This window comes from Entelurus aequoreus, linkage group LG05 (assembly GCF_033978785.1).
Source record: "Entelurus aequoreus isolate RoL-2023_Sb linkage group LG05, RoL_Eaeq_v1.1, whole genome shotgun sequence".
Classification (NCBI taxonomy): Eukaryota; Metazoa; Chordata; class Actinopteri; order Syngnathiformes; family Syngnathidae; genus Entelurus; species Entelurus aequoreus.
In genome coordinates, this window is record NC_084735.1 from 7691853 (window position 1) to 7718073 (window position 26221).

Consider the following 26221-nt stretch of genomic DNA (forward strand, 5'->3'; position numbering starts at 1 on the left):
TTGACAATATTTTATATTTGGTATATTAGACAGAACATTTTAAATAATTTCTATATAATATTCACAAAATATTGACAATATTTTGCCAATATTTTGGGTATAATATACTGAAAATATTGACAATATTTTATATTCGGTATATTGTACTGAGCATTTTATATTTTGGGTATAATATACCCAAAATATTGACAATATTTTGTCAATATTTTGGGTATAATATACTGAAAATATTGACAATATTTTATATTCAGTATATTACACTGAGCATTTTAAATAATTTCTATATAATATTCACAAAATATTGACAATATTTTGTCAAAATTTTGGGTATGATATACTGAAAATATTGACAATATTTTATATTCGGTATATTATACTGAGCATTTTATATTTTGGGTATAATATACCCAAAATATTGACAACATTTTGTCAATATTTTCGGTATAATATACTGAAAATATTTTATATTTGGTATATTAGACAGAACATTTTAAATAATTTCTATATAATATTCACAAAATATTGACAATATTTTGCCAATATTTTGGGTATAATATACTGAAAATATTGACTATATTTTATACTCTGTATATTATACTGAGCATTTTATATTTTGGGTATAATATACCCAAAATATTGACAATATTTTGTCAATATTTTGGGTATAATATACTGAAAATATTGATAATATTTTATATTTGGTATATTAGACAGAACATTTTAAATAATTTCTATATAATATACACAAAATATTGACAATATTTTGCCAATATTTTGGGTATAATATACTGAAAATATTGACTATATTTTATATTCGGTATATTATACTGAGCATTATATATTTGGGGTATAATATACTGAAAATATTGATATTTTATATTTGGTATATTGGACAGAACATTTTAAATAATTTCTATATAATATACACCAAATATTGACAATATTTTGGGTATAATATACTGAAAATATTGACTATATTTTATATTCGGGATATTATACTGAGCATTTTATATTTTGGGTATAATATACCCAAAATATTGACAACATTTTGGCAATATTTTCGGTATAATATACTGAAAATATTGATAATATTTTATATTTGGTATATTAGACAGAAAATTTTAAATAATTTCTATATAATATACACAACATATTGACAATATTTTGCCAATATTTTGGGTATAATATACTGAAAATATTGATAATATTTTATATTTGGTATATTAGACAGAAAATTTTAAATAATTTCTAAATAATATACACAAAATATTGACAATATTTTGCCAATATTTTGGGTATAATATACTGAAAATATTGACTATATTTTATATTCGGTATATTATACTGAGCATTTTATATTTTGGGTATAATATACCCAAAATATTGACAAAATTTTGTCAATATTTTCGGTATAATATACTGAAAATATTGATAATATTTTATATTGGGTATATTAGACAGAAACATTTTAAATAATTTCTATATAATATACACCAAATATTGACAATATTTTGCCAATATTTTGGGTATAATATACTGAAAATATTAACAATATTTTATATTCGGTATATTATACTGAGCATTTTATATTTTGGGTATAATATACCCAAAATATTGACCACATTTTGTCAATTATTTCGGTACAATATACTGAAAATATTGATAATATTTTATGTTTGGTATATTAGACAGAACATTTTAAATACTTTCTATATATAATACACAAAATATTGACAATATTTTTCCAATATTTTGGGTATATTATACCCAAAATATTGACAATATTTTATATTCGATGTATTATACTGAGCATTTTATATTTTGGGTATAATATACCCAAAATATTGACAATATTTTGTCAATATTTTCGGTATAATATACCGAAAATTTTGATAATATTTTATATTTGGTATATTAGACAGAAAATGTAAAATAATTTCTATATAATATACCCAAAATATTGACAATATTTTGTCAATATTTTGGGTATAATATACTGAAAATATTGACAATATTTTATATTCGGTATATTATACTGAACATTTTATATTCTGGGTATAATATACCCAAAATATTGACAACATTTTGTAAATATTTTCGGTATAATATACTGAAAATATTGATGATATTTTATATTACGTATATTAGACATAAAATGTAAAATAATTTCTATATAATACACCCAAAATATTGACAATATTTTGGGTATAATATACTGAAAATATTGACAATATTTTATATTCGGTATATTATACTGAACATTTTATATTCTGGGTATAATATACCCAAAATATTGACAACATTTTGTAAATGTTTTCGGTATAATATACTGAAAATATTGATGATATTTTATATTAGGTATATTAGACATAAAATGTAAAATAATTTCTATATAATATACCCAAAATATTGACAATATTTTGGGTATAATATACTGAAAATATTGACAATATTTTATATTCGGTATATTATACTGAACATTTTATATTTTGAGTATAATATACCCAAAATATTGACAACATTTTGTAAATATTTTTGGTATAATATACTGAAAATATTGACAATATTTTATTAGGTATATTAGATGTAAAATGTAAAATAATTTCTATATAATATACCCAAAATATTGACAATATTTTGGGTATAATATACTAAAAATATTGACAATATTTTATATTCGGTATATTATACTGAACATTTTATATTTTGGGTATAATATACCCAAAATATACCCAAAATATTGACAATATTTTGGGTATAATATAATGAAAATATTGACAATATTTTATATTCGGTATATTATACTGAACATTTTATATTTTGGGTATAATTTACCCAAAATATTGACAACATTTTGTCAATATTTTCGGTATAATATACTGAAAATACTCATAATATTTTATATTTGGTATGCACCCGTGCACTAGTCGCCTGGGTGTACATGTACTCTGCAGCCGGGTGTACATGTACTCTGCACCCGTGCACTAGTCAGCCGGGTGTACATGTACTCTGCATCCACAAATATCAGCCTTGCAGAAGAGGAGGAGGCGCATGCTGAGGAGTGTGCATCTTTGAAGGACACACTCACCAGGCTCTCAGCGTGACGGCCTCCGGGACGTCCGGGTTGACCATGAGCGTGGAGCTGAAGACCGCCGAGAGCGAGCGGCCGCCAAAGTCAGACAAGCGGGCTCCTTTGATGGCGACCACGGGGTTGGAGAGCACCTCAAACTTCTGAGCCTGAAACCGGAGAACAATTCAACGGAGGATAAAACCACAAGGAAATATTAATACAGCAGAACCCCTTTTTTTGGCCAGGCAAAGACCATATTAAAAAAAAAAAAAAAAAAAAAAAATTAAAATTAAAAAAAAATAATAATAATAAAAAAAATAATAATAATAAAATAAAAAATAAAAAATATTTTTTAAAAAAGACCCTATTGAAATGATTATGGGCCTGCTGCAATGCATTATGGGCCTGCTGCAATGCAAGCGGACCATATTATTATTGCTCATACTTCATATATTATAGTTCCGCACGTTTCTGGTACGATTAATGCGAGACGAGCCCCCACATATGTCATACCGTCGGAAAGGTCTCGTTCGCGCCAACGGGGCTACTTTAAGTTGGGAACATTCCGTGTTACCATGGCGACGCTATTCCGAAAACTAATCGTCAAATTAAACAATAAAGTGCTGGCCTTTGGAGCTAATTTTGCAACCGTTTTACTCTAGAGTCATATAACTTGGTATGTGACATTGTTAGCGTGCTAACTTTAGCATGCTAGCACGCTAACATTAAAGTGCAGTCATATAACTTGGTATGTGACACATGCTAACCGTTAGCATTTTTATGTTAACATTGAAGTGATAGCTTTTTTAAGCTAATTTTGCAACCGTTTTCCCTAGAGTCATATAACTTGGTATGTGACACTTGTTAACTGTTAGCGTGCTAACTTTAGCATGCTAGCACGCTAACATTAAAGTGCTAACTTTTTTTTTTTTTCAAATTTGACACTTTTTTTTTTCTAATTCCGCAGCGATACACCTTGCAGTCATAAAACTTGGTATGTGACACATGCTAACCGTTAGCATTTTTATGTTAGCAATGTTAACATTAAAGTGCTAGCTTTTTTAAGCTAATTTTGCAACCGTTTTCCCTAGAGTCATCTAACTTGGTATGTGACACTTGTTAACTGTTAGCGTGCTAACTTTAGCATGCTAGCATGCTAACATAAGAGTGCTAACTTTTTATTTTTTTTCAAATTTGACACTTTTTTTTCTAATTCCGCAGCGATACACCTTGCAGTCATATAACTTGGTATGTGACACATGCTAACCATTAGCATTTTTATGTTAGCAATGTTAACATTGAAGTGCTAGCTTTTTTAAGCTAATTTTGCAACCGTTTTCCCTAGAGTCATATAACTTGGTATGTGACACTTGTTAACTGTTAGCGTGCTAACTTTAGCATGCTAACAAAAGTGCTAACTTATTTTTTTTTTTCAAATTTGACACTTTTTTTTCTAATTCCGCAGCGATGCATCTTGCAGTCATAAAACTTGGTATGTGACACATGCTAACCGTTAGCATTTTTATGTTAGCAATGTTAACATTAAAGTGCTAGCTTTTTTAAGCTAATTTTGCAACCGTTTTCCCTAGAGTCATATAACTTGGTATGTGACACGTGTTAACTGTTAGCCTGCACACTTTAGCATGCTAGCATGCTAACATAAAAGTGCTAACTTTTTTTTTTTTTTCAAATTTGACACTTTTTTTTCTAATTCCGCAGCGATACACCTTGCAGTCATATAACTTGGTATGTGACACATGCTAACCGTTAGCATTTTTATGTTAGCAATGTTAACATTGAAGTGCTAGCTTTTTGAGCTAATTTTGCAACCGTTTCCCCTAGAATCATATAACTTGGTATGTGACACTTGTTAACTGTTAGCGTGCTAACTTTAGCATGCTAGCATGCTAACATTAAAGTGCTAACTTTTTTTTTTTTTTTTCAAATTTGACACTTTTTTTTCTAATTCCGCAGCGATACACCTTGCAGTCATATAACTTGGTATGTGACACATGCTAACCGTTAGCATTTTTATTTTAGCAATGTTAACATTGAAGTGCTAGCTTTTTTCAGCTAATTTTGCAACCGTTTCCCCTAGAGTCATATAACTTGGTATGTGACACTTTTTAACTGTTAGCGTGCTAACTTTAGCATGCTAGCACGCTAACATTAAAGTGCTAACTTTCTTTTTTTTTCAAATTTGACACTTTTTTTTCTAATTCCGCAGCGATACACCTTACAGTCATATAACTTGGTATGTGACACATGCTAACCGTTAGCATTTTTATGTTAGCAATGTTAACATTGAAGTGCTAGCTTTTTGAGCTAATTTTGCAACCGCTTCCCCTTTGTTTTTATTTTTATTGTCTGCATTTTAATTTTGCTTTTATTTTCTTTCATTTCACTTTGTTGTCTGTGAAGCGCTTTGAGTCTGCCTTGTGTATGAAAAGCGCTATACAAATAAAGTTGCCTTGCCTTGCCTTGCCTAGAGCCATATAACTTGGTATGTGACACTTGTTAACTGTTAGCATGCTAACTTCAGCATGCTAGCACGCTAACAATAAAGTGCTACCTTTTTTTTTTTTTAAGTTTACACTTTTTTCTCTAATTCCGCAGCGATACACCTTGCAGTCATATAGCTTGGTATGTGAAACAAGCTGAATGTTAGCATGCAGGCAAGCTAACTTGAGCATGCTAAGTTTTTCATCTAATTTTACACATTTTCTCTATTTCCGCAGCCATACACCTTTGAGTCATATAACTTGGGATATGAAACATGCTAACGTTTGCACACATGCTAAATGTTAGAATTTTAATGTAAGCATGCTAACATTTTAGGCTAGCTGTGTAGCTAATTTTGTACACTTTTTTTTCTAATTCCACAGCGATACACCATGCAGTCATATAACTTGGTATGTGACACATGCTAACCGTTAGCATTTTTATGTTAGCAATGTTAACATTGAAGTGCTAGCTTTTTAAGCTAATTTTGCAACCGTTTTCCCTAGAGTCATATAACTTGGTATGTGACACGTGTTAACGTTTGCACACATGTTGAATGTTAGAATTTTAATGTAAGCATGCTAACATTTTAGGCTAGCTGTGTAGCATGCTAGCATGCTAACATTAAAGTGCTAACTTTTTTTTTTTTTTTCAAATTTGACACTTTTTTTTCTAATTCCGCAGCGATACACCTTGCAGTCATATAACTTGGTATGTGACACATGCTAGCGTTAGCATTTTTATGTTAGCAATGTTAACATTGAAGTGCTAGCTTTTTGAGCTAATTTTGCAACCGTTTCTCCTACAGTCATATAACTTGGTATGTGACACTTGTTAACTGTTAGCATGCTAACTTTAGCATGCTAGCACGCTAACAATAAAGTGCTACCCTTTTTTTTTTTTAAGTTGACACTTTTTTCTCTAATTCCGCAGCGATACACCTTGCAGTCATATAGCTTGGTATGTGAAACAAGCTGAATGTTAGCATGCAGGCAAGCTAACTTGAGCATGCTAAGTTTTTCATCTAATTTCACACATTTTCTCTATTTCCGCAGCCATACACCTTTGAGTCATATAACTTGGGATATGAAACATGCTAACGTTTGCACACGTGCTAAATGTTAGAATTGCTAGTATGTTAACATTAGCATGGCAACTTTGACAGCAAATTCCGCAGCCATACACCTTACGGTCATGTAACTTGGTATGTGAAACATGCTGTTAGCATAATTATGCTAGCATGCTAACAAAGTGCTAGCTTTTTGAGCTACTTTTGCAACCGTTTACCCTAGAGTCATCTAACTTAGTATGTGACACTGGTTAGCTAACATTAACATGCGATGGCGGCCAGTACCTCGTCTCCCCACAGAGTCAGCGTCACCCTCTTTCCACTGGAGTCGGTCAGGGTGAGCTCCCTCTTCTGGGTCTGTCTGCCGGCCTTGGTGTTGATGACGGCCACGTCGCCCACCTCCTCGCACACGCCGATCACGTCTGCGGAGCACGCCGGGCGACCACGCGCGTGTCAAAGCGGACGACTGGCGAACTGCTTAGAAAAGCGAGCGAGCGCTCCTTACCCACGATGGTGTCGGCGTGGGTGTTCTCCAGTTGTGAGATGGGCACGAAGTCGCAGCGCACGGTGGGCACGCCCTGGCCGTCCTGGCACGGCACGATGAGCGAGTTGGCGTTGAGCGTCATCTCGTAGTTGTTGTTGAGCGTGTTGTACTGCTTGTTGGCCACTTTGAGAGAGCCTTTGGAGATCAGGTAGACCTGCGGCGTCACAGGGAGGAAGGTAAGCGTCCTGTGCGTGTCGGTTGCATGAGAGGACACTTTAGCACCCTGAGACGGGTTCTAACAGTTTGTGCAGAAATTCCTTGGTTGTGCAAACCGATTGTTGCAGCAGCTGTCCGGGTGGCTGGTCTGCAGTTGTGAGGCCGGTTGGATGTACTGCCAAATTGTCCGAAACGCCCTTGGAGACGGCTTATGGTAGAGAAATTAACATTTCATTCACGGCCGACATCTGTGGCATTGTGCTGCGTGATAAAACTGCACATTTTAGGGTGGCCTATTATTGTGGGCAGACTGAGGCGCACCTGTGCAATAATCACACATCTTGATATGTTTGATACCAAGTAGCAAACAGCTACTTGGTATCGGATCGACACCTAAATGTGCGGTATCATCCCAGACTAATGTAAAGCATCAAACAATTACTTGGTATCGGATCGACACCTAAATGTGTGGTATCATCCCAAACTAATGTAAAGTATCAAACAACTACTTGGTATCGGATCGACACCTAAATGTGCGGTTTCATCCAAAACTAATGTAAAGAATCAAACAACTACTTGGTATCGGATCGACACCTAAATGTGCAGTATCATCCCAAACTAATGTAAAGTATCAAACAACTACTTGGTATCGGATCGACACCTAGATGTGCGGTATCATCCCAAACTAATGTAAAGTATCAAACGACTACTTGTATCGGATCGACACCTAAATGTGCGGTATCATCCCAAACTAATGTAAAGAATCAATCAACTTGGTATCGGATTGACACCTAAATGTGTGCTATCATCCAAAACTAATGTAAAGTATCAAACAACAACTTGGTATTGGATCGACACCTAAATGTGTGCTATCATCCCAAACTAATGTAAAGTATCAAACAACTACTTGGTATCAGACCGATACCTAAATGTGTGGTATCATCCCAAACTAATGTAAAGTATCAAACAACTACTTGGTATCGGATCGACACCTAAATGTGTGCTATCATCCCAAACTAATGTAAAGTATCAAACAACTACTTGGTATCTGATCGACACCTAAATGTGTGCTATCATCCCAAACTAATGTAAAGCATCAAACAACTACTTGGTATCGGATCGACACCTAAATGTGTGCTATCATCCCAAACTAATGTAAAGTATCAAACAGCTACTTGGTTTTGGATCGACACCTAAATGTGTGGTATCATCTCAAACTAATGTAAAGTATCAAACAACTACTTGGTATTGGATCGACATCTAAATGTGTGGTATCATCTCACACTAATGTAAAGTATCAAACAGCTACTTGGTTTTGGATCGACACCTAAATGTGTGGTATCATCCCAAACTAATGTAAAGTATCAAACAACTACTTGGTATCGGATCGATACCGAAATGTGCGGTATCATCACAAACTAATGTAAAGTATCAAACAACTACTTGGTAACGGATCGACACCTAAATGTGCGGTATCATCCCAAACTAATGTAAAGTATCAAACAACAACTTGGTATTGGATCGACACCTAAATGTGTGGTATCATCCCAAACTAATGTAAAGAATCAATTAACTTGGTATCGGATTGACACCTGAATGTGTGCTATCATCCAAAACTAATGTAAAGTATCAAACAACAACTTGGTATCGGATCGACACCTAAATGTGCGGTATCATCCCAAACTAATGTAAAGTATCAAACAACTACTTGGTAACGGGTCGACACCTAAATGTGCGGTATCATCCCAAACTAATGTAAAGTATCAAACAACTACTTGGTAACGGGTCGACACCTAAATGTGCGGTATCATCCCAAACTAATGTAAAGTATCAAACAACTACTTGGTAACGGATCGACACCTAAATGTGCGGTATCATCCAAAACTAATGTAAAGTATCAAACAGCTACTTGGTATCAGATCGACACCTAAATGTGCGGTATCATCCCAAACTAATGTAAAGTATCAAACACCTACTTGGTATCTGATCAACACCTAAATGTGCAGTATCATCCCAAACTAATGTAAAGTATCAAACACCTACTTGGTATCTGATCAACACCTAAATGTGCGGTATCATCCCAAACTAATGTAAAGTATCAAACAACTACTTGGTTTTGGATCGACACCTAAATGTGCGGTATCATCCCAAACTAATGTAAAGTATCAAACAACTACTTGGTTTTGGATCGACACCTAAATGTGCGGTATCATCCCAAACTAATGTAAAGTATCAAACAACTACTTGGTTTTGGATCGACACCTAAATGTGCGGTATCATCCCAAACTAATGTAAAGTATCATACAACTACTTGGTATCAGATCGACACCTAAATGTGCGGTATCATCCCAAACTAATGTAAAGTATCAAACAGCTACTTGGTTTTGGATCGACACCTAAATGTGCGGTATCATCCCAAACTAATGTAAAGTATCAAACAGCCACTTGGTATCGGATCGACACCTAAATGTGCGGTATCATCCCAAACTAATGTAAAGCATCAAACAACTACTTGGTATCGGATCGACACCTAGATGTGCGGTATCATCCCAAACTAATGGAAAGTTTTAAACGACTACTTGTATCAGATTGACACCTAAATGTGTGGTATCATCCCAAACTAATGTAAAGAATCAATAAACTTGGTATCGGATTGACACCTGAATGTGTGCTATCATCTAAAACTAATGTAAAGTATCAAACAACTACTTGGTATCGGATCGACACCTAAATGTGCAGTATCATCCCAAACTAATGTAAAGTATCAAACAACTACTTGGTATCTGATCGACACCAAATTGTGTGCTATCATCCCAAATTAATGTAAAGTATCAAACAACTACTTGGTTTTGGATCGACATCTAAATGTGCGGTATCATCCCAAACTAATGTAAAGTATCAAACAGCTACTTGGTATCGGATCGACACCTAAATGTGCGGTATCATCCCAAACTAATGTAAAGCATCAAACAACTACTTGGTATCGGATCGACACCTAGATGTGCGGTATCATCCCAAACTAATGTAAAGTATCAAACGACTACTTGTATCGGATCGACACCTAAATGTGCGGTATCATCCCAAACTAATGTAAAGAAACAATCAACTTGGTATCGGATCGACACCTAAATGTGCGGTATCATCCAAAACTAATGTAAAGTATCAAACAACAATTTGGTATTGGATCGACACCTAAATGTGTGCTATCATCCCAAACTAATGTAAAGTATCAAACAACTACTTGGTATCAGATCGATACCTAAATGTGTGGTATCATCACAAACTAATGTAAAGTATCAAACAGCTACTTGGTATCGGATCGACACCTAAATGTGCGGTATCATCCCAAACTAATGTAAAGTATCAAACAACTACTTGGTATCGGATCGACACCTAAATGTGCGGTATCATCCAAAACTAATGTAAGGTATCAAACAACTACTTGGTATCGGATCGACACCTAAATGTGTGGTATCATCCCAAACTAATGTAAAGTATCAAGCAACTACTTGATATCGGATCGACACCTAAATGTGCGGTATCATCCAAAACTAATGTAAAGTATCAAACAACTACTTGGTATCGGATCGACACCTAAATGTGTGGTATCATCCCAAACTAATGTAAAGTATCAAACAACTACTTGGTATCGGATCGACACGTAAATGTGCGGTATGATCCCAAACTAATGTAAAGTATCAAACGACTACTTGTATCGGATCGACACCTAGATGTGCAGTATCATCCCAAACTAATGTAAAGAATCAATCAACTTGGTATCGGATTGACACCTAAATGTGCGGTATCATCCCAAACTAATGTAAAGTATCAAACAACTACTTGGTATCGGATCGACACCTAAATGTGCGATATCATCCCAAACTATTGTAAAGTATCAAACAGCTACTTGGTTTTGGATCGACACCTAAATGTGTGGTATCATCTCAAACTAATGTAAAGTATCAAACAGCTACTTGGTTTTGGATCGACACCTAAATGTGCGGTATCATCCCAAACTTATGTAAAGTATCAAACATCTACTTGGTATCGGATGGACACCTAAATGTGCGGTACCATCCCAAACTAATGTAAAGTATCAAACAACTACTTGGTATCGGATCGACACCTAAATGTGCGGTATCATCCCAAACTAATGTAAAGTATCAAACAACTACTTGGTATCTGATCGACACCTAAATGTGCGGTATCATCCCAAACTAATGTAAAGAATCAATCAACTTGGTATCGGATTGACACCTAAATGTGTGCTATCATCCAAAACTAATGTAAAGTATCAAACAACTACTTGGTATCGGATCGACACCTAAATGTGCGGTATCATCCCAAACTAATGTAAAGTATCAAACCACTACTTGGTTTTGGATCGACACCTAAATGTGCGGTATCATCCCAAACTTATGTAAAGTATCAAACATCTACTTGGTATCGGATGGACACCTAAATGTGCGGTACCATCCCAAACTAATGTAAAGTATCAAACATCTACTTGGTATCGGATGGACACCTAAATGTGCGGTACCATCCCAAACTAATGTAAAGTATCAAACAACTACTTGGTATCGGATCGACACCTAAATGTGCGGTATCATCCAAAACTAATGTAAAGAATCAATCAACTTGGTATCGGATTGACACCTGAATGTGTGCAATCATCGAAAACTAATGTAAGTATCAAACAACTACTTGGTATCGGATCGACACCTAAATGTGCGGTATCATCCCAAACTAATGTAAAGTATCAAACCACTACTTGGTTTTGGATCGACACCTAAATGTGCGGTATCATCCCAAACTTATGTAAAGTATCAAACATCTACTTGGTATCGGATGGACACCTAAATGTGCGGTACCATCCCAAACTAATGTAAAGTATCAAACAACTACTTGGTATCGGATCGACACCTAAATGTGCGGTATCATCCCAAACTAATGTAAAGTATCAAACAACTACTTGGTATCTGATCGACACCTAAATGTGCGGTATCATCCCAAACTAATGTAAAGAATCAATCAACTTGGTATCGGATTGACACCTAAATGTGTGCTATCATCCAAAACTAATGTAAAGTATCAAACAACTACTTGGTATCGGATCGACACCTAAATGTGCGGTATCATCCCAAACTAATGTAAAGTATCAAACCACTACTTGGTTTTGGATCGACACCTAAATGTGCGGTATCATCCCAAACTTATGTAAAGTATCAAACATCTACTTGGTATCGGATGGACACCTAAATGTGCGGTACCATCCCAAACTAATGTAAAGTATCAAACAACTACTTGGTATCGGATCGACACCTAAATGTGCGGTATCATCCCAAACTAATGTGAAGTATCAAACAACTACTTGGTATCTGATCGACACCTAAATGTGCGGTATCATCCCAAACTAATGTAAAGTATCAAACAACTACTTGGTATTGGATCGACACCTAAATGTGCGGTATCATCCAAAACTAATGTAAAGTATCAAACAACTACTTGGTTTTGGATCGACACCTAAATGTGCGGTATCATCCCAAACTAATGTAAAGTATCAAACAGCTACTTGGTATCAGATCGACACCTAAATGTGCGGTATCATCCCAAACTAATGTAAAGCATCAAACAACTACTTGGTATCGGATCGACACCTAGACGTGCGGTATCATCCCAAACTAATGTAAAGTATCAAACAACTACTTGGTATCGGATCGACACCTAAATGTGCGGTATCATCCCAAACTAATGTAAAGTATCAAACAACTACTTGGTATCGGATCGGCACCTAAATGTGCGGTATCATCAAAACTAATGTAAAGTATCAAACAACTACTTGGTATCGGATCGACACCTAAATGTGCGGTATCATCCCAAACTAATGTAAAGTATCAAACAGCTACTTGGTATCGGATCGACACCTAGATGTGTGCTATCATCCCAAACTAATGTAAAGTATCAAACAACTACTTGGTATTGGATCGACACCTAAATGAGTGATATCATCCCAAACTAATGTAAAGTATCAAACAACTACTTGGTATCGGATCGACACCTAAATGTGCGGTATCATCCAAAACTAATGTAAAGCATCAAACAACTACTTGGTATTGGATCGACACCTAAATGTGTGCTATCATCCCAAACTAATGTAAAGTATCAAACAACTACTTGGTATCGGATCGACACCTAAATGTGTGCTATCATCCCAAACTAATGTAAAGTATCAAACAACTACTTGGTATCGGATCGACACCTAAATGTGCGGTATCATCCCAAACTAATGTAAAGCATCAAACAATTACTTGGTATCGGATCGACACCTAGATGTGCGGTATCATCCCTAACTAATGTAAAGTATCAAACGACTACTTGTATCGGATCGACACCTAAATGTGCAGTATCATCCCAAACTAATGTAAAGTATCAAACAACTACTTGGTATCGGATCGACACCTAGATGTGCGGTATCATCCCAAACTAATGTAAAGTATCAAACGACTACTTGTATCGGATCGACACCTAAATGTGTGGTATCATCCCAAACTAATGTAAAGAATCAATTAACTTGGTATCGGATTGACACCTGAATGTGTGCTATCATCCAAAACTAATGTAAAGTATCAAACAACTACTTGGTATCGGATCGATACCTAAATGTGTGCTATCATCCAAAACTAATGTAAAGTATCAAACAACAACTTGGTATCGGATCGACACCTAAATGTGCGGTATCATCCCAAACTAATGTAAAGTATCAAACAACTACTTGGTATCGGATCGACACCGAAATGAGTGATATCATCCCAAACTAATGTAAAGTATCAAACAACTACTTGGTATCGGATCGACACCTAAATGTGCGGTATCATCCAAAACTAATGTAAAGTATCAAACAACTACTTGGTATTGGATCGACACCTAAATGTGTGCTATCATCCCAAACTAATGTAAAGTATCAAACAACTACTTGGTATCGGATCGACACCTAAATGTGTGCTATCATCCCAAACTAATGTAAAGTATCAAACAACTACTTGGTATCGGATCGACACCTAAATGTGTGGTATCATCCCAAACTAATGTAAAGTATCAAACAACTACTTGGTATCGGATCGACACCTAAATGTGCGGTATCAACCCAAACTAATGTAAAGTATCAAACAGCTACTTGGTATCTGATCGACACCTAAATGTGTGCCATCATCCCAAACTAATGTAAAGTATCAAACAACTACTTGGTATCTGATCGACACCTAAATGTGTGGTATCATTCCAAACTAATGTAAAGTATCAAACAACTACTTGGTATCGGATCGACACCTAAATGTGTGGTATCATCCCAAACTAATGTAAAGTATCAAACAACTACTTGGTATCGGATCGACACCTAAATGTGCGGTATCATCCCAAACTAATGTAAAGAATCAATCAACTTGGTATCGGATTGACACCTAAATGTGTGCTATCATCCCAAACTAATGTAAAGTATCAAACAACTACTTGGTATCAGATCGATACCTAAATGTGTGGTATCATCCCAAACTAATGTAAAGTATCAAACAGCTACTTGGTATCGGATCAAAACTTAAATGTGCGGTATCATCCCAAACTAATGTAAAGTATCAAACAACTACTTTGTATCGGATCAACACCTAAATGTGTGGTATCATCCCAAACTAATGTAAAGTATCACACAGCTACTTGGTTTTGGATCGACACCTAAATGTGTGGTATCATCCCAAACTAATGTAAAGTATCAAACAACTACTTGGTATCGGATCGATACCTAAATGTGCGGCATCATCCCAAACTAATGTAAAGTATCAAACAACTACTTGGTATCGGATCGATACCTAAATGTGCGGCATCATCCCAAACTAATGTAAAGTATCAAACAACTACTTGGTATCAGATCGATACCTAAATGTGTGCTATCATCCCAAACTAATGTAAAGTATCAAACAACTACTTGGTATCGGATCGACACCTAAATGTGCGGTATCATCCCAAACTAATGTAAAGCATCAAACAATTACCTGGTATCGGATCGACACCTAGATGTGCGGTATCATCCCTAACTAATGTAAAGTATCAAACGACTACTTGTATCGGATCGACACCTAAATGTGCAGTATCATCCCAAACTAATGTAAAGTATCAAACAACTACTTGGTATCGGATCGACACCTAGATGTGCGGTATCATCCCAAACTAATGTAAAGTATCAAACGACTACTTGTATCGGATCGACACCTAAATGTGTGGTATCATCCCAAACTAATGTAAAGAATCAATTAACTTGGTATCGGATTGACACCTGAATGTGTGCTATCATCCAAAACTAATGTAAAGTATCAAACAACTACTTGGTATCGGATCGATACCTAAATGTGTGCTATCATCCAAAACTAATGTAAAGTATCAAACAACAACTTGGTATCGGATCGACACCTAAATGTGCGGTATCATCCCAAACTAATGTAAAGTATCAAACAACTACTTGGTATCGGATCGACACCTAAATGAGTGATATCATCCCAAACTAATGTAAAGTATCAAACAACTACTTGGTATCGGATCGACACCTAAATGTGCGGTATCATCCAAAACTAATGTAAAGTATCAAACAACTACTTGGTATTGGATCGACACCTAAATGTGTGCTATCATCCCAAACTAATGTAAAGTATCAAACAACTACTTGGTATCGGATCGACACCTAAATGTGTGCTATCATCCCAAACTAATGTAAAGTATCAAACAACTACTTGGTATCGGATCGACACCTAAATGTGTGGTATCATCCCAAACTAATGTAAAGTATCAAACAACTACTTGGTATCGGATCGACACCTAAATGTGCGGTATCATCCCAAACTAATGTAAAGAATCAATCAACTTGGTATCGAAATGACACCTAAATGTGTGCTATCATCCCAAACTAATGTAAAGTATCAAACAACTACTTGGTATCGGATCGACACCTAAATGTGCGGTATCATCCCAAACTAATGTAAAGTATCAAACAGCTACTTGGTATCTGATCGACACCTAAATGTGTGCCATCATCCCAAACTAATGTAAAGTATCAAACAACTACTTGGTATCTGATCGACACCTAAATGTGTGGTATCATTCCAAACTAATGTAAAGTATCAAACAACTACTTGGTATCGGATCGACACCTAAATGTGCGGTATCATCCCAAACTAATGTAAAGTATCAAACAACTACTTGGTATCGGATCGACACCTAAATGTGCGGTATCATCCCAAACTAATGTAAAGAATCAATCAACTTGGTATCGGATTGACACCTAAATGTGTGCTATCATCCCAAACTAATGTAAAGTATCAAACAACTACTTGGTATCAGATCGATACCTAAATGTGTGGTATCATCCCAAACTAATGTAAAGTATCAAACAGCTACTTGGTATCGGATCAAAACTTAAATGTGCGGTATCATCCCAAACTAATGTAAAGTATCAAACAACTACTTTGTATCGGATCAACACCTAAATGTGTGGTATCATCCCAAACTAATGTAAAGTATCACACAGCTACTTGGTTTTGGATCGACACCTAAATGTGTGGTATCATCCCAAACTAATGTAAAGTATCAAACAACTACTTGGTATCGGATCGATACCTAAATGTGCGGCATCATCCCAAACTAATGTAAAGTATCAAACAACTACTTGGTATCGGGTCGACACCTAAATGTGCGGTATCATCCAAAACTAATGTAAAGTATCAAACAACTACTTGGTATCGGATCGATACCTAAATGTGTGCTATCATCCAAAACTAATGTAAAGTATCAAACAACAACTTGGTATCGGATCGACACCTAAATGTGTGGTATCATCCCAAACTAATGTAAAGAATCAAACAACTACTTGGTATCAGATCGACACCTAAATGTGCGGTATCATCCCAAACTAATGTAAAGTATCAAACAACTACTTGGTTTCGGATCGACACCAAAATGTGCGGTATCATCCCAAACTAATGTAAAGTATCAAACGACTACTTGTATCAGATTGACACCTATATGTGTGCTATCATCCCAAACTAATGTAAAGTATCAAACAACTACTTGGTTTTGGATCGACACCTAAATGTGCGGTATCATCCCAAACTAATGTAAAGTATCAAACAACTACTTGGTATCTGATCGACACCTAAATGTGTGCTATCATCCCAAACTAATGTAAAGTATCAGACAACTACTTGGTATCTGATCAACACCTAAATGTGCGGTATCATCCCAAACTAATGTAAAGTATCAAACAACTACTTGGTATCTGATCGACACCTAAATGTGCGGTATCATCCCAAACTAATGTCAAGTATCAAACAATTACTTGGTATCGGATCAATACCTAAATGTGTGGTATCATCCCAAACTAATGTAAAGTATCCAACAACTACTTGGTATCTGATCGACACCTAAATGTGCGGTATCATCCCAAACTAATGTCAAGTGTCAAACAATTACTTGGTATGGGATCGATACCTAAATGTGTGGTATCATCCCAAACTAATGTAAAGTATCAAACAACTACTTGGTTTTGGATCGACACCTAAATGTGCGGTATCATCACAAACTAATGTAAAGTATCAAACAGCTACTTGGTATCGGATCGACACCTAAATGTGCGGTATAGTCCCAAACTAATGTAAAGCATCAAACAACTACTTGGTATCGGATCGACACCTAGATGTGCGGTATCATCCCAAACTAATGTAAAGTATCAAACGACTGTTTGTATCGGATCGACACCTAAATGTGTGGTATCATCCCAAACTAATGTAAAGAATCAATCAACTTGGTATCGGATTGACACCTAAATGTGTGCTATCATCCAAAACTAATGTAAAGTATCAAACAACAACTTGGTATCGGATCGACACCTAAATGTGTGCTATCATCCCAAACTAATGTAAAGTATCAAACAACTACATGGTATCGGATCGACACCTAAATGTGCGGTATCATCCCAAACTAATGTAAAGTATCAAACAACTACTTGGTATCGGATCGACACCTAAATGTGCGGTATAATCCCAAACTAATGTAAAGAATCAAACAACTACTTGGTATCAGATCGACACCTAAATGTGCGGTATCATCCCAAACTAATGTAAAGAATCAAACAACTACTTGGTATCAGATCGACACCTAAATGTGCGGTATCATCCCAAACTAATGTAAAGTATCAAACAACTACTTGGTTTCGGATCGACACCAAAATGTGCGGTATCATCCCAAACTAATGTAAAGTATCAAACAACTACTTGGTATCGGATCGACACCTAAATGTGCGGTATCATCCCAAACTAATGTAAAGTATCAAACAACTACTTGGTATCTGATCAAGACCTAAATGTGTGCTATCATCCCAAACTAATGTAAAGAATCAAACAACTACTTGGTATCAGATCGACACCTAAATGTGCGGTATCATCCCAAACTAATGTAAAGTATCAAACAACTACTTGGTATCAGATCGACACCTAAATGTGCGGTATCATCCCAAACTAATGTAAAGTATCAAACAACTACTTGGTATCTGATCGAGACCTAAATGTGTGCTAGCATCCCAAACTAATGTAAAGAATCAAACAACTACTTGGTATCAGATCGACACCTAAATGTGCGGTATCATCCCAAACTAATGTAAAGAATCAAACAACTACTTGGTATCAGATCGACACCTATATGTGCGGTATCATCCCAAACTAATGTAAAGTATCAAACAACTACTTGGTTTCGGATCGACACCAAAATGTGCGGTATCATCCCAAACTAATGTAAAGTATCAAACAACTACTTGGTAACAGATCGACACCTAAATGTGCGGTATCATCCCAAACTAATGTAAAGTATCAAACAACTACTGGGTATCTGATCGAGACCTAAATGTGTGCTATCATCCCAAACTAATGTAAAGAATCAAACAACTACTTGGTATCAGATCGACACCTAAATGTGCGGTATCATCCCAAACTAATGTAAAGAATCAAACAACTACTTGGTATCAGATCGACACCTAAATGTGCGGTATCATCCAAAACTAATGTAAAGTATCAAACAACAACTTGGTATTGGATCGACACCTAAATGTGCGGTATCATCCCAAACTAATGTAAAGTATCAAACAACTACTTGGTATCAGATCGATACCTAAATGTGTGGTATCATCACAAACTAATGTAAAGTATCAAACAGCTACTTGGTATCAGATCGACACCTAAATGTGCGGTATCATCCAAAACTAATGTAAAGTATAAAACAACAACTTGGTATTGGATCGACACCTAAATGTGTGCTATCATCCCAAACTAATGTAAAGTATCAAACAACTACTTGGTATCGGATCGACACCTAAATGTGTGGTATCATCCCAAACTAATGTAAAGTATCAAACAACTACTTGGTATCGGATCGACACCTAAATGTGCGGTATCATCCCAAACTAATGTAAAGACTCAAACAACTACTTGGTATCAGATCGACACCTAAACGTGCGGTATCATCCCAAACTAATGTAAAGAATCAAACAACTACTTGGTATCAGATCGACACCTAAATGTGCGGTATCATCCCAAACTAATGTAAAGTATCAAACAACTACTTGGTTTCGGATCGACACCAAAATGTGCGGTATCATCCCAAACTAATGTAAAGTATCAAACAACTACTTGGTATCGGATCGACACCTAGATGTGCGGTATCATCCCAAACTAATGTAAAGTATCAAACAACTACTTGGTATCTGATCGAGACCTAAATGTGTGCTATCATCCCAAACTAATGTAAAGAATCAAACAACTACTTGGTATCAGATCGACACCTAAATGTGCAGTATCATCCCAAACTAATGTAAAGTATCAAACAACTACTTGGTATCAGATCGACACCTAAATGTGCGGTATCATCCCAAACTAATGTAAAGTATCAAACAACTACTTGGTATCTGATCGAGACCTAAATGTGTGCTATCATCCCAAACTAATGTAAAGAATCAAACAACTACTTGGTATCAGATCGACACCTAAATGTGCGGTATCATCCCAAACTAATGTAAAGAATCAAACAACTACTTGGTATCAGATCGACACCTAAATGTGCGGTATCATCCCAAACTAATGTAAAGTATCAAACAACTACTTGGTTTCGGATCGACACCAAAATGTGCGGTATCATCCCAAACTAATGTAAAGTATCAAACAACTACTTGGTATCAGATCTACACCTAAATGTGCGGTATCATCCCAAACTAATGTAAAGTATGAAACAACTACTTGGTATCTGATGGAGACCTAAATGTGTGCTATCATCCCAAACTAATGTAAAGAATCAAACAACTACTTGGTATCAGATCGACACCTAAATGTGCGGTATCATCCCAAACTAATGTAAAGAATCAAACAACTACTTGGTATCAGATCGACACCTAAATGTGCGGTATCATCCAAAACTAATGTAAAGTATCAAACAACAACTTGGTATTGGATCGACACCTAAATGTGCGGTATCATCCCAAACTAATGTAAAGTATCAAACAACTACTTGGTATCAGATCGATACCTAAATGTGTGGTATCATCACAAACTAATGTAAAGTATCAAACAGCTACTTGGTATCAGATCGACACCTAAATGTGCGGTATCATCCAAAACTAATGTAAAGTATCAAACAACAACTTGGTATTGGATCGACACCTAAATGTGTGCTATCATCCCAAACTAATGTAAAGTATCAAACAACTACTTGGTATCGGATCGACACCTAAATGTGTGGTATCATCCCAAACTAATGTAAAGTATCAAACAACTACTTGGTATCAGATCGACACCTAAACGTGCAGTATCATCCAAAACTAATGTAAAGTACCAAACAACTACTTGGTATCAGATCGACACCTAAATGTGCGGTATCATCCCAAACTAATGTAAAGTATCAAACAACTACTTGGTATCGGATCGACACCTAAATGTGTGCCATCATCCCAAACGAATGTAAAGAATCAAACAACTACTTGGTATCAGATCGATACCTAAATGTGCGGTATCATCCAAAACTAATGTAAAGTATCAAACAACTACTTGGTTTTGGATCGATACCTAAATGTGCGGTATCATCCCAAACTAAGCTGCACTCACCTGGTTGGGCTCCACCAGAGGGAAGAACTTGTCCACTTCGTTGTTGAAGGCAGTGACTTTGATCTCCCCCTGCACAGAGTAGAAGGACACAGTGAGGTGTGCGGCGGCCATGTTGGGCCTGCAGCTGACACACGTGAGGTGTGCGGCGGCCATGTTGGGCCTGCAGCTGACACACGTGAGGTGTGCGGCGGCCATGTTGGGCCTGCAGCTGACACACGTGAGGTGTGCGGCGGCCATGTTGGGCCTGCAGCTGACACACGTGAGGTGTGCGGCGGCCATGTTGGGCCTGCAGCTGACACACGTGAGGTGTGCGGCGGCCATGTTGGGCCTGCAGCTGACACACGTGAGGTGTGCGGCGGCCATGTTGGGCCTGCAGCTCTCGCCGCCTTCTACTCACGCTCTGGTCCACCACCTCGAAGGAGAAGACCGAGCCCTCCCCTCTGGAGTTGCTCCAATGGCGGATGTTGGACTTGCTGGTGACTCTGGCTCTGACGGTCCAACTGCAACACAAACAGCACAATATCACATGTAGCACATCCATTTTCTACCGCTTGTCCCTCTCAAGGTGCAATATCACATGTTACACATAATAATAACAACAATACTAACTAGGTGTGAACGCTCCGATGCTGAAGTTGATGTGAAACGCTGACAGAATGTAGTGTGATTGTAGGAATAGTTTCAATGTTGAAGACTTTGAATTTCCAGGAAAACCGGAATTTGGTTTGGAACTTGGGAAAGTGTTAGTTTGAATGTCCAGGATGAGTGGAATGTGTTGATGTTGCTTTAAATAGCTTGAAAAATGTGGGAATTTGGGATCTTAAAAAAATGTCCTATTCATATCAATGGGAATTTCCAGGAAATTTTGGGAAAAACTGGATTAAAAAAAAAAAGGGTCCTGAATGAGCTGAATTGGTTGGTGTTGGAACTATTTAAATCGGTCAAGAAATGTTGAAGTAGTAACAGTTTTTTAATTGACAAATTGTATTACGGAATTCCTGGAATTTCTGGAAAACCGGGACTGTTTGTATTTCCTAAACCAACTTGTTTTTTTGGTTGGTGTTGGAATTTTTTGAAATTGGTCGAAAAATGTTAAAGTAGTAACATTTTTAATTGAGAAATGGTATTATAGAATTCCTGGAATTTCGGGAAAACCGGGAAATTTTCCACTTAAAAAACAACTTGGTTTCTTGTCCTGATTAAGAAGAATGTTTTGACGGTTGAAGTGGGTTGAAAAATGTGGAAGGAGTAGTCAACAGAAAAAAGGGTGGAAAAAGGGTTTGAAAAAACGGGATTTCTGGGAATTCCTGGAATTTTTTTTTACTTGGAAAAATGATAGTTTGAATATGCAGGATGAGTGGAATGTGTTGATGTTGGAATGATTTGAATCGGTTGAAAAATGTGGGAATTGTGCAACTTCATTTCAATGGAGACTTCCTGGAAATTTTGGGAAAAGCGGGATTTTTTTAAAAAAAGATTAGGAGCTTGAATGTCCTGAATGAGCTGAATTGGTTGGTGCTGGAATTGTTTAAATCGGTCAAAAAATGTTAAAGTAATAACAGTTTTTCAATTGAGAAATTGTATTACGGAATTCCTGGAATTTCTGGAAAACCGGGACTGTTTGTAGTTCCTAAACCAACTAGTTTTTTTGGTTGGTGTTGGAATTTTTGGAAATTGGTCGAAAAATGTTAAAGTAGTAACATTTTTAATTGAGAAATGGTATTATAGAATTCCTGGAATTTCGGGAAAACCGGGAAATTTTCCAGTTCAAAAAACAACTTGGTTTCTTGTCCTGATTAAGAAGAATGTGTTGACGGTTGAAGTGGGTTGAAAAATGTGGAAGGAGTAGTCGACAGAAAAAAGGGTGAAAAAAAAGGGTTTGAAAAAATGGGATTTCTGGGAATTCCTGGAATTTTTTCCTGGAATTTTTTGGAAATTGGAAAAATTCTGGTTTGAATATTGGAATGGTTTGGAATGTTGAAGAGTTTGAATTTCCAGGAAAACCGGAATTTGGTTTGGAACTTGGGAAAGTGTTAGTTTGAATGTCCAGGATGAGTGGAATGTGTTGATGTTGCTTTAAATAGCTTGAAAAATGTGGGAATTTGGGATCTTAAAAAAGTGTCCTATTCATATCAATGGGAATTTCCAGGAAATTTTGGGAAAAACTGGATTTTTTAAAAAAAAGTGTCCTGAATGAGCTGAATTGGTTGGTGTTGGAACTATTTAAATCGGTCAAGAAATGTTGAAGTAGTAACAGTTTTTTAATTGACAAATTGTATTACGGAATTCCTGGAATTTCTGGAAAACCGGGACTGTTTCTAGTTCCTAAACCAACTAGTTTTTTTGGTTGGTGTTGGAATTTTTTGAAATTGGTCGAAAAATATTAAAGTGGTAACATTTTTAATTGAGAAATGGTATTATAGAATTCCTGGAATTTCAGAAAAACCGGGAATTTTTCCACTTAAAAAACAACTTGGTTTCTTGTCCTGATTAAGAAGAATGTTTTGACGGTTGAAGTGGGTTGAAAAATGTGGAAGGAGTAGTCGACAGAAAAAAGGGTTTGAAAAAAACGGGATTTCTGGGAATTCCTGGAATTTTTTTGAAATTGTAAAAATTATAGTTTGAATGTTGGAATGGTTTGGAATGTTGAAGAGTTTGAATTTCCAGGAAAACCGGAATTTGGTTTGGAACTTGGGAAAGTGTTAGTTTGAATGTCCAGGATGAGTGGAATGTGTTGATGTTGCTTTAAATAGCTTGAAAAATGTGGGAATTTTGGATCTTAAAAAAAATTCCTATTCATATCAATGGGAATTTCCAGGAAATTTTGGGAAAAACTGGATTTTTTTTGTTGAAAATGATTAGGAGCATGAATGTCCTGAAGGAGCTGAATTGGTTGGTGTTGGAACTATTTAAATCAGTCAAGAAATGTTGAAGTAGTAACAGTTTTTTAATTGACAAATTGTATTATGGAATTCCTGGAATTTCTGGAAAACCGGGACTGTTTGTAGTTCCTAAACCAACTTGTTTTTTTGGTTGGTGTTGGAATCTTTTGAAATTGGTCGAAAAATGTTAAAGTAGTAACATTTTTAATTGAGAAATGGTATTATAGAATTCCTGGAATTTCGGGAAAACCGGGAAATTTTCCAGTTCAAAAAACAACTTGGTTTCTTGTCCTGATTAAGAAGAATGTTTTGACGGTTGAAGTGGGTTGAAAAATGTGGAAGGAGTAGTCGACAGAAAAAAGGGTTTGAAAAAACGGGATTTCTGGGAATTCCTGGAATTTTTTTGAAATGGTAAAAATTATAGTTTGAATGTTGGAATGGTTTGGAATGTTGAAGAGTTTGAATTTCCAGGAAAACCGGAATTTGGTTTGGAACTTGGGAAAGTGTTAGTTTGAATGTCCAGGATGAATGGAATGTGTTAGATGTTGCTTTAAATAGCTTGAAAAATGTGGGAATTTTGGATCTTAAAAATTTTTCCTATTCATATCAATGGGAATTTCCAGGAAATTTTGGGAAAAACTGGATTTTTTTTGTTGAAAATGATTAGGAGCATGAATGTCCTGAATGAGCTGAATTGGTTGGTGTTGGAACTATTTAAATCAGTCAAGAAATGTTGAAGTAGTAACAGTTTTTTAATTTACATACTGTATTATGGAATTCCTGGAATTTCTGGAAAACCGGGACTGTTTGTAGTTCCTAAACCAGGGGTCACCAACGCCCGTAAGGACCAGATGAGTAGCCCGCTGGCCTGTTCTAAAAATAGCTCAAATAGCAGCACTTACCAGTGAGCTGCCTCTATTTTTGAAATTGTATTTATTTACTAGCAAGCTGGTCTCGCTTTGCCCGACATTTTTAATTCTAAGAGAGACAAAACTCAAATAGAATTTGAAAATCCAAGAAAATATTTTAAAGACTTGGTCTTCACTTGTTTAAATAAATTCATAATTTTTTTTTTACTTTGCTTCTTATAACCTTCAGAAAGACAATTTTAGAGAAAAAATACAACCTTAAAAATGATTTTAGGATTTTTAAACACATATACCTTTTTACCTTTTAGATTCCTTCCTCTTCTTTCCTGACAATTTAAATCAATGTTCAAGTAAATTTATTTTTTTTATTGTAAAGAATAATAAATACATTTTAAATTTAATTGTTCATTTTAGCTTCTGTTTTTTCAACGAAGAATATTTGTGAAATTTTTCTTCAAACTTATTATGATTAAAATTCAAAAAAATGATTCTGGCAAATGTAGAAAAATCAAATTTAAATCTTATTTCAAAGTCTTTTGAATTTCTTTTTAAAATTTTTGTTCTGGGAAAATCTAGAAGAAATAATGATTTGTCTTTGTTAGAAATATAGCTTGGTCCAATTTGTTATATATTCTAACAAAGTGCAGATTGGATTTTAACCTATTTAAAACATGTCATCAAAATTCTAAAATGAATCTTAATCGGGAAAAATTACTAATGATGTTCCATAAATTATTTTTCAAAAAGATTCGAATTAGCTAGCTTTTCTCTTCTTTTTTTCGGTTGAATTTTGTATTTTAAAGAGTCGAAATTGAAGATAAACTATGTTTCAAAATTTAATTGTCATTTTTTTCCCTGTTTTCTCCTCTTTTAAACCGTTCAATTAAGTGTAAATATCATTAATTATTAATAATAACATAGAGTTAAAGGTAAATTGAGCAAATTGGCT

General features: G+C 35.6%; 1 protein-coding gene across 4 annotated transcripts in view; it reads right to left on the reverse strand.

Moving 5' to 3' along the window:
* The window catches only part of LOC133650108 (replication protein A 70 kDa DNA-binding subunit-like), an 84058-nt gene that overhangs the window by 20753 nt on the left and 37084 nt on the right, over positions 1–26221 (reverse strand). For all 4 annotated transcript variants that reach the window (XM_062046940.1, XM_062046939.1, XM_062046938.1 and 1 more), the window contains exons 8-12: positions 21919–22021; positions 21522–21590; positions 7147–7339; positions 6927–7063; positions 3089–3237 (exon numbers count right to left, since the gene is read on the reverse strand). In XM_062046940.1, the coding sequence (XP_061902924.1) occupies positions 3089–3237; positions 6927–7063; positions 7147–7339; positions 21522–21590; positions 21919–22021 (651 nt within the window). The remainder of the gene's footprint in view (positions 1–3088; positions 3238–6926; positions 7064–7146; positions 7340–21521; positions 21591–21918; positions 22022–26221) is intronic.